At 44.9% G+C, this 16,286-nt stretch overlaps 1 protein-coding gene across 2 annotated transcripts in view; it reads left to right on the top strand.

Moving 5' to 3' along the window:
* The window catches only part of sirt7 (sirtuin 7), a 41,485-nt gene that overhangs the window by 8,020 nt on the left and 17,179 nt on the right, over positions 1 to 16,286 (top strand). Inside the window, exons 3-6 of one of the 2 annotated variants that reach the window (XM_072483524.1) lie at positions 3,939 to 4,043; positions 10,391 to 10,461; positions 13,212 to 13,284; positions 15,809 to 15,907. In XM_072483524.1, coding sequence (XP_072339625.1) covers positions 3,939 to 4,043; positions 10,391 to 10,461; positions 13,212 to 13,284; positions 15,809 to 15,907 — 348 coding nt within the window. The remainder of the gene's footprint in view (positions 1 to 3,938; positions 4,044 to 10,390; positions 10,462 to 13,211; positions 13,285 to 15,808; positions 15,908 to 16,286) is intronic. The other variant, XM_072483525.1, reaches the window with a different exon arrangement.

Genomic DNA, 16,286 nt, shown 5'->3' with positions numbered 1-16,286 from the left:
TCGCCGCCATCACCAGGATGGCCCAGGACCTGATACTGCACGCATGTCGCCTTGCATGTACCAGGCCACGCATGTCGCCTTGCATGTACCAGGCCAGCTGGGAGTGCCTTGCATTAACAGGAAGGGCTTCCACTCCCTCAGCGTTCGGCTCGTGTGTGACCACAACGTACAGATCGTTGCACGCTTCCCAGGCTAAAACCGGTGCAGTCAGGCATCCCCGTCATCTTTGAGGACCACCCCAGGATGGCCGGTTTGCTCTTGGGGGATAAGGGGTACCCGCTGAGGATCTGGTTAATGACGCCAGTACAGAGGCTGGAAACCAAAGCGGAGTCTCAATACAACGAGGCCCGCGTGGCCACCCGGGCAGGCATCAAGCGATGCATCAGACTGCTCAAAATGCAGTTCCGATGCGTTGACTGCTCCAGTGGTGCCCTGTCATATCTCTTTCTCTCTCTCGCTTTGTTGAAGCCTGCTGTGTCTTCCACAACCTGGCACAGCAGCAGTGCGACGTTCTGCAGGTGGGGGATGAGGAATATGTGGCCACCGCCGAGGAGGGGGATGAGGAGGAGCCGGACCAGCCGGGGCTGGAGGAGGATCCCGGGGATGAACTGGGGGACCATCCAGAGGCTGTAGGACAGGTGGCAGCGGTGAGGGTCTGGCAGGCCCAGAGAGTCTGTACTCGCCCGCTTCACATAGGACATGGCCTGGTCCATCATTGATACCTTCCCCATCCCTGTTTCCCACTGTCCAAGGCTATGTGTTACATCATTCCAGGGTGCTGGGACTGTATCACTGTCGAGGGCAGGGGCTTGATAATCCGCAGAGAGATGAGCGCTGGCCCTCCTCAATCTATGCCATAGTCTGACCCCTGCTTGTCTGCTAATTGCCTGCTCACACCCATCACCTGCACGCGGTGTGTGGGGGGGGGGCGGGGTGCACTCCTGGAGAGATGGACCAAGGGTTTGGATGTCAGAAGCCAAGTGACAGGTGTCATACTGGTTGCGGTGAAGGGTTTTTAATGTTTCACAGGTGTCCAACAATGCCCCACTCTCCCAGTGGTGTCACCCCCCACCCCAGTTCCCTCAGTGATCCCCGACGTGCTTAGCCTTCCATGCTCTACCGCTACGTCTAGGTGCATCACCAGGATGAACATCCGAGGTGGAGACAGCCAACTGTTTACAATGGCCTTTGCCCCTCGGATACGTCCTCTGGAGCCAGCTGGGTCATTGGATTCAGTGGACCTGCTGTCTCGTCTGGACGTCACTGACTCAGCCTGATCTGCATCAGCAACTGTGTGGTGCTCACCAGATTGTGCCCCAGAAGCCTGACTACTAACGTTGACCACCGAGGTGTGTGTCTCTGTGCTGGTGGAGGCTGGGGATGACGGCTGTGACGCTTTATCTGTGGCATCCTTGGAGCTCTCCTCTGAGGTGGTCGCAGGGGAGGAGGCCACCCCGGATGGCCGTCGGGCTGGAGGACCTGCGGGAGAATGGACATTGTGGTCAGTGGAAGGGATTGGTCAGTTGATATGGCATTAACAGCTTGCGTTTGACAGGTCCTCTGGGTGGGTTCCGGTGGACCCTCGCCTCTACGGTGTACGCCAACCTCCGCACCGGTGACCGCTCTCTTTGGCCACCTCCAGGGCCTGTTCCTTGAAGGTAGTGAGGATTCTTGTGTCCAGCACCCTCTGCCTGTCTGGGCCCCTCTCCACGATTGTGAGAGAGCTTCTGCAGAGGCCATTGTTAGCTGCACACGTGGTTCATAGTGGTGGTGGTGGTGGTGGTGGTGGTGGGGGGGGGGGGTGAAAGGTGAGGGTTGGGTGGGGGATGCTCGCGTGGCTCACTCTCGGGACCCTTTGGGAACATCCCTTTTGGCCTTCACCGCATCTAGGAGCCGCCCCAGGTCTGCGCCTCAACCTTGGGGCCGGATGTCTCGGCGCTATGCCTGCGAGCTGAGTGGGATTGACTGTGCAAGTTTTGTTTTTAAGTGCTGCTCTACCTTGTTAATGGGAGGGGCTGGTGAGCATGGTCCTGGCAAATCGGCTGGTGAACCTTCATTTGCAGCGTGACGCCCATGGAGCCTTCTCAAGTGGACCAATGAACATTGTATTGCATTGCTAGGCTGAGCGCTGGGAAGCTTGCAACAGTTCCCGCTCACCACCACACTTGGTGTGCCTAGTGTTCAACTGCTGTTTTGACCAATTTTAATAATAATCTTTATTGTCACAAGTAGGCTTAACATTAACACTGCAATAAAGTTACTGTGAAAAGCCCCTAGTCACCACATTCCGGCTGTGGGAGGAAACCGGAGCGCCCGGAGGAAACCCACGCAGACACGGGGAGAACGTGCAGACTCCGCACAGACAGTGACCCAAGCCGGGAATCGAACCTGGGACCCTGGTGCTGTGAAGCAACAGTGCTAACTACTGTGCTACCGTGCACCATTCTTTCAATGGATAAGAAAAACTTGCATTTCTTTGGTGCCTTTTATATTGTCTTAAGACCAAAATGTCACTCTTGCAATGTAGGAAACATGACAATCAACTTATCTTTGCAAAGTTCTTCAAACAGCAATGTGATAATGACCAGATAATCTCTTTTAGATGTTAGTTGAGGGATAAATATTAACTAGGGCACAACTGCCATTGTTCTTCGTCAAACTAATGCCATGGGATCTTTTACATCTGCTCGACAGCAGATGGGGCCCCAGTTTGACATCTCATCTGAAAGATAGTGTAGTACTGCACTAACCTAGATTATGTGCTCAAGTCCCGGAATTGGGGCCTGAATCCACGACCTTTTAACTCGGAGCCACAGTTGGCACTTTAGTGTGGGTACATGCTCCCTCTTCTCCTATAACATATTTAATTCTCATATGTTACTCAATACTGAGGCAACTATGAGATTTCCATCGTCCCTTGCCTGCCAATGCCATGCATAATTTGTTTGGTATGGAAACTGTTCTTCGGCATATGCCAATTTGTAAACTAGCACTTGGAGACTGCACGTGTTAACCTTTTCGTTCCTCCGGAAAGCCCTGAAGTCTGCCCTCGTTTCCTCAATGCTATGATCATTATTGGTAACTCGTGTGAAGAAATTGCAGACATTAATTCAACTTCTATTATTGTAATACAGCAAAATAGTGAATTTACTCACTGGGCTGCCTATTATATATCAGCCTTGGCTCAGTAGTAGCACACGTTCCTCTGAATCAGGTCAGGAATTGAAGTCCTGTTCCATGTGCAGCAATCCAGGGTGTCACTTTTGGGTGAGGCATTAAATCAAGGTTTTGTATACCGTGGGCAGCACGGTAGCATTGTGGATAGCACAATTGCTTCACAGCTCCAGGGTCCCAGGTTCGATTCCGGCTTGGGTCACTGTCTGTGCGGAGTCTGCACATTCTCCCCGTGTGTGCGTGGGTTTCCTCCGGGTGCTCCGGTTTACTCCCACAGTCCAAAGATGTGCGGGTTAGGTGGATTGGCCATGATAAATTGCCCTTAGTGTCCAAAATTGCCCTTAGTGTTGGGTGGGGTTGCTGTGTTATGGGGATTAGGTGGGGTTACTGGGTTATGGGGATAGGGTGGAGGTGTGGACCTTGGGTAGGGTGCTCTTTCCAAGAGCCGGTGCAGACTCGATGGGCCGAATGGCCTCCTTCTGCACTGTAAATTCTATGTCTGTCTATGTCTTGGATGGATGGAAAAGATCCCACAGCAATGTGCAAAGGAGAGAAAGGGAGTTGTGCAGTTGCCGTGACTAATATTTATTCCTCAGCCAACACCATCAAAAACAAATTAACTGGGAAAGGCATAATATAAATACAAGGTTCTTTCTTCCTTAACCGATTTGTAAATCACCATTCTTTAAGATGCTGGTATAGAATGGGTACATGTTAAGTGTTTTGTATACAGAGAGGTTTCTGACAGTTTTTCCTCGCATTAGGTTATAGATGAGCCTGAAGAACTAAGGAGAAAAATTAACCTGCTGGCAGCAGCCATTCAGGATGCACAATATCCAGTGATCTACTCTGGTGCAGGGATCAGCACGGTAAGGCAGTACCATAACAAAGCCAGAGAAATGAGATCCGTAATTGGCGAATCACTAGAACATCAAACAACTTTGAAAGCATGTGCAACAGACTATGAAACAGCAGTCGTAGCAATATTAGCTTGACAAAATAAAAATGTGTTACTAAAGGTGCTAACTAGATTTTCATAACACCAAATTGAGAGTGTGGTCCTCTCAACAGCCATAGGAAGCTCAGAGGGCAGTTACAACCTCCCTGGGATGGGACTGACACGAGTATTGATTTCAATTACATTGAATGGAAATATCCGTGAAAGAACCCAACACTGCAACACCGTTTTGTTTCTTTTCATGTGAATTGTAATCTATTCCATACAGAAACAACATCCGCAGTGCATGGAAATGAGAAATGGAGCAATTGATTACATTGGATTTACAGATCATAATCAGTTCATTTGGCCTGGCAGGTCTATCCTCTGCAGAAGCATTGTTCCACCTTGCGTTTCAAGACGTGCTCCAATTATTTTCTTCCTCATTTACTGAGTTACTTACCTTTAAATGGATCTATGCTCAACTAGGTTATGTGGTCACAAGTTCCATACTCTCCTGACTGAATTAAACCATCTTATATTTATCATCTTCTCTACATCTATTCTATCCAACCTCTTTATAATTTTAAAGACAAGTACCTCCTCGGTTTCCAGCCTGTGCTGCTGTGTAACGGATGGCTGTGATACAAATTCCCACTGCTTGACGTATGGGAATTTCACATCTCATGCCTGGCTTTATTACAGTCTCTATTTTGTGCTAAGTATTCAAAAGAAGGCTGGCATTTAGAGTATCAAATGTAGGAAAAGTGATAAAGTCTTCAGAGTATCGTGAAAAGAGCATTGGGATGAATTACTTGCTATCAGTTGGTGCTTTCTAGGCAAGAGTGATTGTGCAGAGGCTGGTGAAGATGTCTGCTGATGAGCCCACTAGCTCTTCACCACCTCCCACACCCCCAAAACCCTCTACCAATTTTGGGGTTGTACAATAGGGAGCAAAACTGTAAAGAAGTTTGACAACACTGAACACCACTTGGAGGAAGCACTGAGGGTGGCAAGGGCACAGAATGTACAGAGTGACTCCGTAGCACCACTACTGACTGAACTGGCCGAGTCCTAAAGGACATAACTGCTAGAATGGGTCTGCGATAGGTGGTGAGGGAACCAACAAGAGGCAAAAACATACCAGACCTCATCCTCACCAACCTGCCTGCCGCAGATGCATCTGTACATGATATCGGTAGGAGTGACCACTGCACACTCCTTGTGGAGATGAAGTCCCATCTTCACATTGAGGATACCTGCCATTGTGTTGCGTGGCACTACCACTGTGCTAAATGGGATAGATTCAGAACCGATCCAGCAGCTCATGACTGTGCATCCATGAGGTGCTGTGGGCCAGCAGCAGTGGAATTTTACTCAACCATAATCTGTAACCTCATGGCCCAACATATTCCCCATTCTACCATTACCAAACAGCCTGGGGATCAACCCTGGTTTAATGAAGAGTGCAGGAAGGCATGCCAGGAGCAGCACCAGTCATACCAAAAAATGAGGTATCAATCTGGTGAAGCTGCAACACCAAACTACTTGCAAGCCAGACAATATAAGCAACAGGTGATAGTGCAAAGCGATTCCACAACCAATAGATCCGATCTAAGCTCTGCAGTCCTGCCACATCAGTTGTGAATGGAGGTGGAGGCACCACAAATATCCCCTTTATCAATGATGGAGGAGCCCAGCACATGTGTGTAAATGACCAGGCTGAAGCATTCGCCACCAATCTTCAGCCAGAAGTGCCGAGTGGATGATCCATCTCAATCTCCTTCAGAGGTCCCCAGCATCACAGATGCCAGTCTTCAGACAATTTTATTTGCCCCATGTGATATCAGGATATGGCTGAAGGCACTGGATGCTGCAAAGGTTATGGGCTCTAACAATGTTCCAGCAGTAGTACTAAAGACTTGTGCTCCAGAAATTGCTGCACCCAAAGCCAAGCTGTACCAGTACAGCTACAGCACTGGCATCTACCCAACACTGGTAAATTGCCCAGGTGTGTCCTGGACATGAGAAGCATGACATCCAACCCGGCTAATTACCACCCTATCCGTCTACTCTCAATCATCACTACAGTGATGGAAGGGGTCATCAACAGTGCTATCAAGCGGCACTCACACTCAGCAATAACATGCTCACTGCAGCTCAGTCTGGAGTCATACCTAACACAAAGGAAGATGGTTGTGGTTGTTGGAGGTCAGTTATCTCAGTCCTGGGACATAACTGCAGGAGTTCCTCAGGGTAGAGTGCTAGGCCTAATCTCTTCATCAGTGATCTTCTTTAACATCAGGTCAGATGTGGGATGTTTGCTGATGACTGCACAATGTTCAGCACCATTTGTGATTTCTCAGACACTGAAGCAGTCCACATGCAAATGCAGCAAGATCTGAACAATATCCAGGCCTGGGCTGATAAGTGGCAAGTAAAATTTGCGCCAGGCAATGACCACCTCCAATAAAAGGGAATCAAACCATTGCCCCATGATATTCAATGGCATTACCATCATTGAATCCCCCACTATCAACATCCTGGGGCTTACCATTGACCAGATACTGAATTAGACTAGCCATATAAATACTGGGGCTGCAAGAGCAGGTCAGAGGTTAGGAATCCTGCAGTGAGTAACTCACCACCTGACTCCCCCAGGTCTATCCACCACATACAAGGCACAAGTCAGGAGTGTGATGGAATACTTCCCACTTGCCTGGATGAGTGCAGCTCAACAACACTGAAAGCTCGACAAAGCATCTAGCTTGATTGGCACCCCAGCCACAAGCATTCACTCTCTCTGTCACTGACGCCCAGTGACAGCTGTGTGTACCATCTACAAGATGCACTGCAGGAACACACAAGACTTTGGCAACAACTTTCAAACCCGCAACCAGTACGATCTAGAGGTGCAAGAGGAGCAGATACATGGGAACACCACCACCTGGAAATTCCCCTCCAAGTCACTCATCATCCGACTTGGAAATATGTTGCCGTTCTTTCACTGTTGCTGGGTCAAAATCCTGGAACTCCCCCTCTAATAGCACAGTGGGTGTACGTACACCACATGGACTGCAGCGGTTCAAGAAGACAGCTCATCACCACCACTTTGAAGGCAATTAGGGATGGGCAACAAGTGCTGGGTGAGCCAGCGAAGCCCATATCCTGTATTTAAAAATTTTTAATAAAAAAAATTAATAAAAAAGAAAAGATTAACCAAGACAGGCTCAGAATGGTGCACACTGGCCAAAGAATTCGGCAACAACCCTTATGTTAAAATTAGAAATGAAATATATCTTGGCTCTAACTGAAACTACTACTTGGCACTATGATTGATTTGTCTATATTCTGCATGATTATGAACTGGAAAGTCATTTTCCAAAGTGTTGAATAACAGGTGGACATGCCTGTTAGTGTGTGTCCATTTATTTCATTTACAATCCTTGAGGTTTTACGGAGGGAAGATTTTGAAGCCATCATTGAGATAGACAAAGTGAAAAGGCAGAGTGGTAACTCCCTTCATATTTCATCATCTTATGCAAGTTTCATTTAAAAGTGAAAATATTATCTAAAATAAAATCAAGAACCTAGCAGTATATATGACAGACATAAGGACACAGGAGCAGGAAAACTGCAATTTGGTCCCTCAAGCCTTCTCTGCCATTCAACTAGAGCATGACTGAACTCCTACCTCAATGCCATCTTCCTGCACTATCCTGAATCCCATGATGTCATTGGTATTGACCACTGCTTTAAACATACTCAATGAATGAACCTTTACAGCCCTTTGGGGTTAAGAATTCCAAGGAGTCACCACCCTCTGACTGAAAACATTCCTCCTTATCTCGGTCATAAATAGCATACCTCTTACTCTGAGACTCTGTCCTCCGTTCTATACCACCCCTCAACCCAACTAGGGCAATCATCCTTCCTGCATCTATTCTGTTGAGCCCAGTAAGCATTTTGTCCACTTTTAATCAGCTCACCTCATTCTTAACTCTAGACAATCCAGGCCCATTCTCCTCAAACTCTCTTATAGGTCAATCCACCCTCCCAGGGATTGGTCTGGTGAGCGTTTGTTGCACTCCCTCTAACAAGGAAGTTAGACAAAGGCGAACCAGTGGACGTGATTTATTTAGATTTCCAGAAGGCTTTTGACAAGGTGCCGCATAGGGGACTGTTAAATAAGTTAAGAGCCCATGGTGTTAAGAGTAAGATCCTGGCATGAATGGAGGATTGGCTGACTGGCAGAAGGCAGAGAGTGGGGATAAAGGGGTCTTTTTCAGGATGGCAGCCGGTGACTAGTGTTGTGCCTCAGGGGTCTGTGCTGGGACCACAACTTTTCACAATGTACATTAATGATCTGGAAGAAGGAACTGAAGGCACTGTTGCTAAGTTTGCAGATGATACAAAGATCTGTAGAGGGACAGGTAGTATTGCGGAAGCAAGGGGGATGCAGAAGGATTTGGACAAGCTGTGAGAGTGGGCAAAGAAGTGGCAAATGAAGTACAATGTGGAAAAGTGTGGGGTTATGCACTTTGGAAAGAGGAATTTAGGCATAGACTATTTTCTAAATGGGGAAATCAGAAACGCAAAGGGTGGGAGTCCTTGTTCACGATTCTCTTAAGGTTAATGTGCAGGTTCAGTCGGCAATTAAGAAGGCAAATGCAATGTTAGCATTCATGTAAAGAGGGCTGGAATACAAGACCAGGGATGTACTTCTGAGGTTGTATAAGGCTCTGGTCAGACCCCGCTTGGAGTATTGTGAGCAGTTTTGGGCCCTGTATCGAAGGATGGACGTGCTGGCCTTGGAAAGGGCCCAGAGGTGGTTCACAAGAATGATCCCTGGAATGAAGAGCTTGTCGTATGAGGAACGGTTGAGGACTCTGGGTCTGTACCCGTTGGAGTTTAGAAGGATGAGGGGGTATCTTATTGAAACTTACAGGATACTGCGAGGCCTCGATAGAGTGGACTTGGAGAGGATGTTTCCACTTGTAGGAAAAACTAGAACCAGAGGACACCTTCTCAGACTAAAGGCACGGTCCTTTAAAACCGAGATGAGGAGGAATTTCTTCAGCCAGAGGGTGGTGAATCTGTGGAACTCTTTGCCACAGAAGGCTGTGGAGGCCAAATCACTGAGTGTCTTTAAGACAGAGATAGATAGGTTCTTGATTAATGAGGGGACCAGGGGTTATGGGGAGAAGGCAGGAGAACAGGGATGAGAAAATATTAGCCATGATTGAATGGCGGAGCAGACTCGATGGGCCGAGTGGCCTAATTCTGCTCCTATGTTTTGTGGTCTTTTGGTCAGTTCACCTTTCCTTTGGTAAGAAGACCAAAACTGCACACTATACTCCAGGTGTCTCACCAAGGCTCCATGCCACTCCAGCACTCTTTCTTACTCAGGTGCTCAAATAACTTTGCAATACAGGCTAACATACCATTTGTCTTCCTATTTGCTTGTTGTACCGACATGTTAGCTCTGACTTATGAACAAGTACACCCAGGCCCCTTTGGACTTCAACACTTCCCAATCTCCTGCATTTAAGAAATACTCTGCATTTCTGTTTTTCCTACCAAGTTTTCCACATTATATTCCCTCTGCCATGTGCTTGCCCACTCACTTAACCAGTCTACATCCCCATGAAGCCATTTTGCATCCTTAAACAAAACTAAAATAGCCCGTTCAAAGTAAAATTATACCCAACCTTTTGGTTTATCAAATCTTTGTGAAGTTTTAGACTCTGCCACAATTGATGTTGCCAGAGAGTGTTGGGTTTGCATTAATTTACCAGCCCTCCTGGCGAGACCCTTTATACTTTTAAAATTAGAATTTTCTTTTGCTGCCATATTTGTACTAGTTAGTTCTGTCTTGTATTTTTAGTAAGTAGTAACAGTTTCTTTAGAACCTCTTTATTATCAAGACTGGAGGGTTAACCATACTCGCCAAAATCCAAGTTTTCATCATTCCAACACTGGCACCTTACCTTTAGCTACCTAGGCCCTAGGTTCTGGAATTGTTTCCCTAAACCTCTCTGCAACTTGATTTCTCTCTTTCTCCTCCTGCATGATGCTCCTTAAAATCTGTATCTTTAAACCAAGTTTTGGTTACCTGGCCTGGTGCGTCCTTATGTGGCTCGGTGTTCAATTCTATGAAGCGTATTGGGACATTTAACTGTTGAAGGTGCTATATAAATGCAAGTTATTGTTATATGTAGCTGCATTTTTTACTCTGTCAAGGTATTAAGACATTACGCTTGTTTCCACTTAACGCAGGCTGCATCAATCCCAGATTACAGGGGCCCCAATGGGGTATGGACGTTATTGCAGAGTGGTCGGGACGTGAGGTAAGAAAAAAAAAATGGCGAGTACCACATAACATTCTGGATTAAAACTATTTGGGTTTTTTATATGTGGTTAGAGTAAACGGCAATACAGTGGTTAGCACTGTTGCTTCACAGCGCCAGGGACCCAGGTTCGATTCCCAGCTTGGGTCACTGTCTGTGCGGAGTCTGCACGTTCTCTCCATGTCTGCGTGGGTTTCCTCCGGGTGCTCCGGTTTCCTCCCACAAGTCCCGAAAGACGTGCTTGTTGGATGAATTGGACATTCTGAATTCCCCCTTGTGTACCTGAACAGGTGCCGTAGTGTGGTGACTAGGGGCTTTTCACAGTAACTTCACTGCAGTGTTAATGTAAGCCTACTTGTGACACTGAAAGATTATCATTAGCTGGTGAAATTAATGTTAATGGAGAGCGCCACAATTTTATAGCCTTAAGTACAATTTAATGATCCAAAAAGTAGACCTTGTTTATGGTGTCAAGTTGGAGCTGATTTAAACAAAAAATCCGGCAGTTCAAAGTAAAATTAAATTAAATACCAACCTTTTGGTTTATTCCAATCTTTGTGATGTTTTAATCTCTGCCACGTGGGATGTTGCCAGGAGGTGTTTTTGAGTTTGCAGTAATTTACCATGGCTGCTGCCAGCCCTCCTGGCAAGACCCATTATACTTTTAAAATGAGAATTTTCTCTCGCTGGTAATATTAATTTAAACCAAAAGTAGTGTTATTAACATAGGTCCTTTTGAAGCCACTTGAAAGATGATTTGTGTGATGAAAGAAGGATTTTAGGAAAATTGGATTATAAAACTATTGGGCAGTTAAAGGGTTAAAACCCTGGGGTTATAGTGTGTTTGACTGCAGTGGTCATGTTTTTTTATTTTAAAAAATCCTGGTTTGCAGGGCTAGGGAGTTTTTAGGAGCCAGAAGGTAAAATTAATCAGTTTTGTGCAGACTGGGCTAATGCACTGTTTGACTGGGGCCAGTCCCTGGGGAGTTAATGTCCCTGGAAAGTTAATTTGTTCTTCAGCTTGGGGAGATTATGTCATTGCTGGGTGGAGCTAAGAGACTTTTTGAGAAAGTTTTAAGAAGAGTTTAAATCTGATCTAACAACCCTTGCTTTGATCACAAACAAAGATAGTGAAAAGAGTAATAATAGTTAAGGCAGAGCAGTGTTGTTTGAGGCCAAGGAAGAAGTGGAGACATGCCAGTTGAACCAACAATTTGAAGATATTCAGCCAGAGTCTGAAGGAGTTCTAACAGGAGTCAAAATCTGTTCACTGAAACAAGAACTACTCTATGCCATGCTGATTTTAAGCTGGATTGAGAGCTGTGTGTTTCTTGTTGTTTAATGGGGAATTGAGTAGTAGTGTTTAAGGGGTAATTGCAAGCTGTTCTTTTCTGGTGTGAATTAAACTGTTTGATATTGTATTCATAATAAAGTTTTGTTTCAAGAAACCAATGCCCAATTTTGTCAAGCAATCTCTCCTGGAGTGAATCATTCTTTCGGCACAGTCTTAGAATTTTTTTGTTATAAATTTAGAGTAACCGATTCTTTTACAATTAAGGGGCAATTTAGCGTGGCCAATCCACCTAGTTTGCACATCTTTGGGCTGTGAGGGTGAAACCCATGTAAACACGGGGAAAATGTGCAAACTCCACACGGACAGTGACCCAGAGCCGGGATCGAACCTGGGACCTCGGCACCATGAAGCAGCAGTGCTACCCACTGCGCCACAGTGCCGCCTGCAGTGTTACAAAATAAACTTATGATATTGGGACTTCGGTCCAGTATCCGAGCCCCTGTTGGGGTCTGGTCTGGGATCTTAATAACTGGCAGGAGTTGGAGTTACTAAATCGGTTTCAAGTTTCCAGCCAGTCGTGCAGTCAATAATACACTTGCAACAAAATGTGACTTGTCGTATTTTTTATTGATTTCGATGAAATGAAAGTGGGAAGTATTGTGAATTGTGAGGAGGATAGTGTACAATTTCAAAGGAACATAGATCGGTTGATGGAATGGACAGACAAGTTGCAGATGAAATTTAATGCAGTGGAGTGATTTATTTTGGTAGGAATAATGCAAAGAATAAAGGGTACAATTCTAACTGGGATGCAGGAGCAGAAAAACCTGGGGGAATGTACATAAATCATTGAAGGTGGCAGGACGGGTCGAGAAAGCAATTAGTAAAGCATACGGCACCCTGGGCTCTATAACCAGGGGTAAATAGGGTATAACAGCAAGGAAGTTGTGTTAAATACATATAAAACACTGGTTTAGCCCCAACTGGAGTATTGCATCCAGTTCTGGGCATCACACTCTGGATGGATGTGAAGGCGGTATAGAGGGTGCAAAAAAGATTCATGAGAACGTTTCCAGGGATGAAGACCATCAGTTGCATAGATAGATTGGAGAAGTTGGAATTGTTCTCCTTGAAGAGGAGGAGCTTTGATGAAGGTATTTGATGAGGGATCTTGACGGGGACAAACTGTTGCCGTTATTGGAAGGATGGTGAACCAGTGGAGACGGGTTTAAGGTAGTTGGCAAAAGGAGCAATGGTGATATGACGGAAAACTTTTTGACACAGCTAATGGTTAGGCCTGAGTGTTGTGGAGCCAGGGTCAATAGAGGTATTCGAAAGGGAATGGGAGTCCAGCTCAGACACACTGAGCCAAAAATGGCCTCCCTTTGAGCTTTAATAGTTCTATGATTCAAGCATACTTCTAATGATGTCTTTGTGTTTGTCTTTTGTTATAAAGCACAGCAGACCTCAGTGAGGCAGAGCCCACCCTGACACACATGTGCATCACACAACTTTACAAAGAAAAACTAGTAAGAAGTATGATTTTTATTCCATTGTATTACAGCGACTGGTCCCCAGAACACAGGAAATGGGTGCAGCAACTACCCCTCTTGCAAATTAGAGCAAATAGATCAAATGAAGAAAGAATGAGATGTTCACATTTCTGCTAGGAGAAGACCATCATGGAATCATTGGAATGATACTCATAATTGGAAAGACCCATTGTGCCTTTTCCAGCTATTTTAAAGAGTTATCCAATTAGTCCCACTCCCCTATCCTTTCTTCAGAGATCAGCAAGTCTTTTTCCTTTTCAAGTGTCCAATTCACTTTTCAAAAAAGTTATTATTGAATCTTCTTCCATCGCTCTTTCAGCCAGTGCAGTCTGTATCACAGCAACTCGCTGCATAGAAAAATGTTTCTGCACATCCCCTCTGGTTCTTTTGCCAGTAACCCTAAATCTGGATCCTTTGATTACTGACACTTTTGCCACAGGGAATAGTTTCTCTCTATTTACTCCATCATTGACATTCAAATATCTTGTTAACTTTCTCTGGTGTCAGGAGAACAACCTTCGTTTTCTCATCTCTCCATGTCACTGAGGTCTTTAATCCCTGGTCTAATTCTAGTAAGTCTCCTCCGAACCCTTTTCAGGAGTGGTGCCAAGAATTAGCCAATAACTCCTTTTGATGACTTCAACACCAGGTATCTTTCTGTCCCTGCACCCTTTAAAATTGCACCTTTCGGTTTATATTGCTTCTTTTGTTGTTCAGTCACTGGGTTTGGGCACCACTGACAAAGCCATCTTCTTGACAGCTTACGTGGTTTGCTAAGCCATTTCAGGGAGAAGTTGAGTAAACTGCATTTATGTCCAATGACACATATAGGTAAGGCTGACAAATCTCCATCTCTGAAGGACATTAGGGAACCAGGTGGATTTTTCCACCAATCTGGCAATTACACGGTCGTCGTTACTGATGCTAACATTTTAGTTCCAGATTTATTTAAATCAACTGAATTTAAATTCCTCAGTTGCTGTGGTGGATTTGAATTAATCAGTCCGGGCCTCTAGATTACTAGTCCAGTAGCACAACCACTGCTATCATTCCCAGTGCCTCTCAGTCTTCCTAACAAAAGGGACCACTCTGGACATCTGGGTTAAATTGCATCTATTATCTGTCTGCCTATCTCGCCAGTCTGTCTGTGTCAATCTGAAGTTAGTTGCTATCTTCCTCACTACTACATTTCCTAATGAGCCTTCTCTCTGAAATTTTGCCCAAGTACTCAAGTCCAAGTCATTGATTATGTATTCAAAAGAAGTGATGTCAACACTGACCCCTAGGGGGACACCACTGCACACAGCCCTCCAGTTTGGAAAATAACCAGACACATTGTTTCTGACCCGAGCCCGAGACAATTTCATATCCCCAAAGCCATTGCCCCTTGCAGCCCAGGCAAGGCCTTTGCAAAAATCTATCATGTGGTACTTTATCAAACATCTTTTGAAAATCTTAATTGCACAATAGCAACCTCTCCAGTATTACTTCATCAAAGAACTCAATCAAATCAGTCAAGTGTTAGTATATCTAACCTGCTCAGCCACTTTCTCTTCTGTTTAATGCAGGACTGATGTCCAAACTAAGCCTGTGGTTGACACACAGTCCCAGACTCTTGACAATCCATGCCTTAAGCCCAGTCAACATTAACATTTCTTCCTCATCGATCTGTCCCACGTTTTGTACGCCTAGAGGTTTGGAAAGGGCTATTAGTGCTTTTTGTCCTGAATCAAAACACCAAAATGTGTATCAGCAGGTCGATATTAAATACAATTAACGGGACTGTAGCATTCAGCTTCATATGTGTGTTTTATGATTCCTCCATGGCATATATGCTGCCCACAGAGGAAAAAGACTTGGAGAACCCCTTCTGTAAAATATTTGCGAATTGTTTCAATAACCATGAATCCTTTTAGGTATCAAGGAAAAATACAAGATCTTCTCCGAAATTAAATTCTCAATAAGAGATTGATTTAAGTTGAACGTGTCAGTCAGTTTTAATTATTTCACTATGGAAAATCCTTATCATTTCTGTGTTCGCTTAAATTTATTTAATTTTTCCTCATTTATAGGTTTGCTATTTTATATTTTCTGTGCTTACACTGGTTGTCCTCTTTGTTTGTTGAAGACTGACTTCTACAAACAAAACCAAGAAGCCATGGGACGTGGCAAATTATACAGTTTGAATTGTAAAATGAGCGGATATGCTTTTTGAAGCAAGGGTCGGATAAAATAATGGCTCATTCTTTCCCTTCCCCCATCTCCATCCTGGGGAAATCCTGAACCAGCACAGAGAGAAGGTTGAGGGGGAATGTATCTTCACTTAAACAAGTTGGTTAGATCCTGCCTTTTACAGATTGATTTGTGAACATTGCACTTTTGGAAAAACTCAAGTTAGCATTTGACTTTGTGCCTTTCACAGGCTTTCAAAACCAAATCGGCATGCCGTGAGTTCAAAAACCCAGCTTGATAAGTATCCTTGTTATATATCTCCCTGCAGGTGCAACATGTGGTGTCTCAGAATTGTGATGGGTTACATTTGCGTAGCAGTTTTCCTAGGAAGGCACTTTCAGAACTGCATGGAAATATGTACATAGAGGTACGGTAACTGAGACTGGCACGCAAATTAAACATAGTATAGTAATATCCATTTCACTATTGGAATGTTAGGATAGGGCCCATCATTTATCATGTGAAGTATCGTTTTATAATTGGTCTGTTTTCAGCCACTTGAAAGTAGTTACTGATGCCAATTGTGGATTGGTTTCTGGCACAATTTTAAATGTTTCCTGTTGCAATTTAAAAACAAAAAGTTACAGCAATGTTTTTGGAAATTTTTTCAATCAAATTTCTCCATCTCCTGAAAGCATTGATTCTACTTTTATGACTTGTACGTAATAATGGCCACTTGGCAAGGTGCGCAAAGAGGAACCGTAACTGTGCACACCCCAGTCAGGAGTCAGAAGGAGAAGAAGGGA

Source organism: Scyliorhinus torazame, chromosome 18 (assembly GCF_047496885.1).
Source record: "Scyliorhinus torazame isolate Kashiwa2021f chromosome 18, sScyTor2.1, whole genome shotgun sequence".
Lineage (NCBI taxonomy): Eukaryota > Metazoa > Chordata > Chondrichthyes > Carcharhiniformes > Scyliorhinidae > Scyliorhinus > Scyliorhinus torazame.
This window is presented reverse-complemented; position numbering and strand designations above follow the sequence as displayed.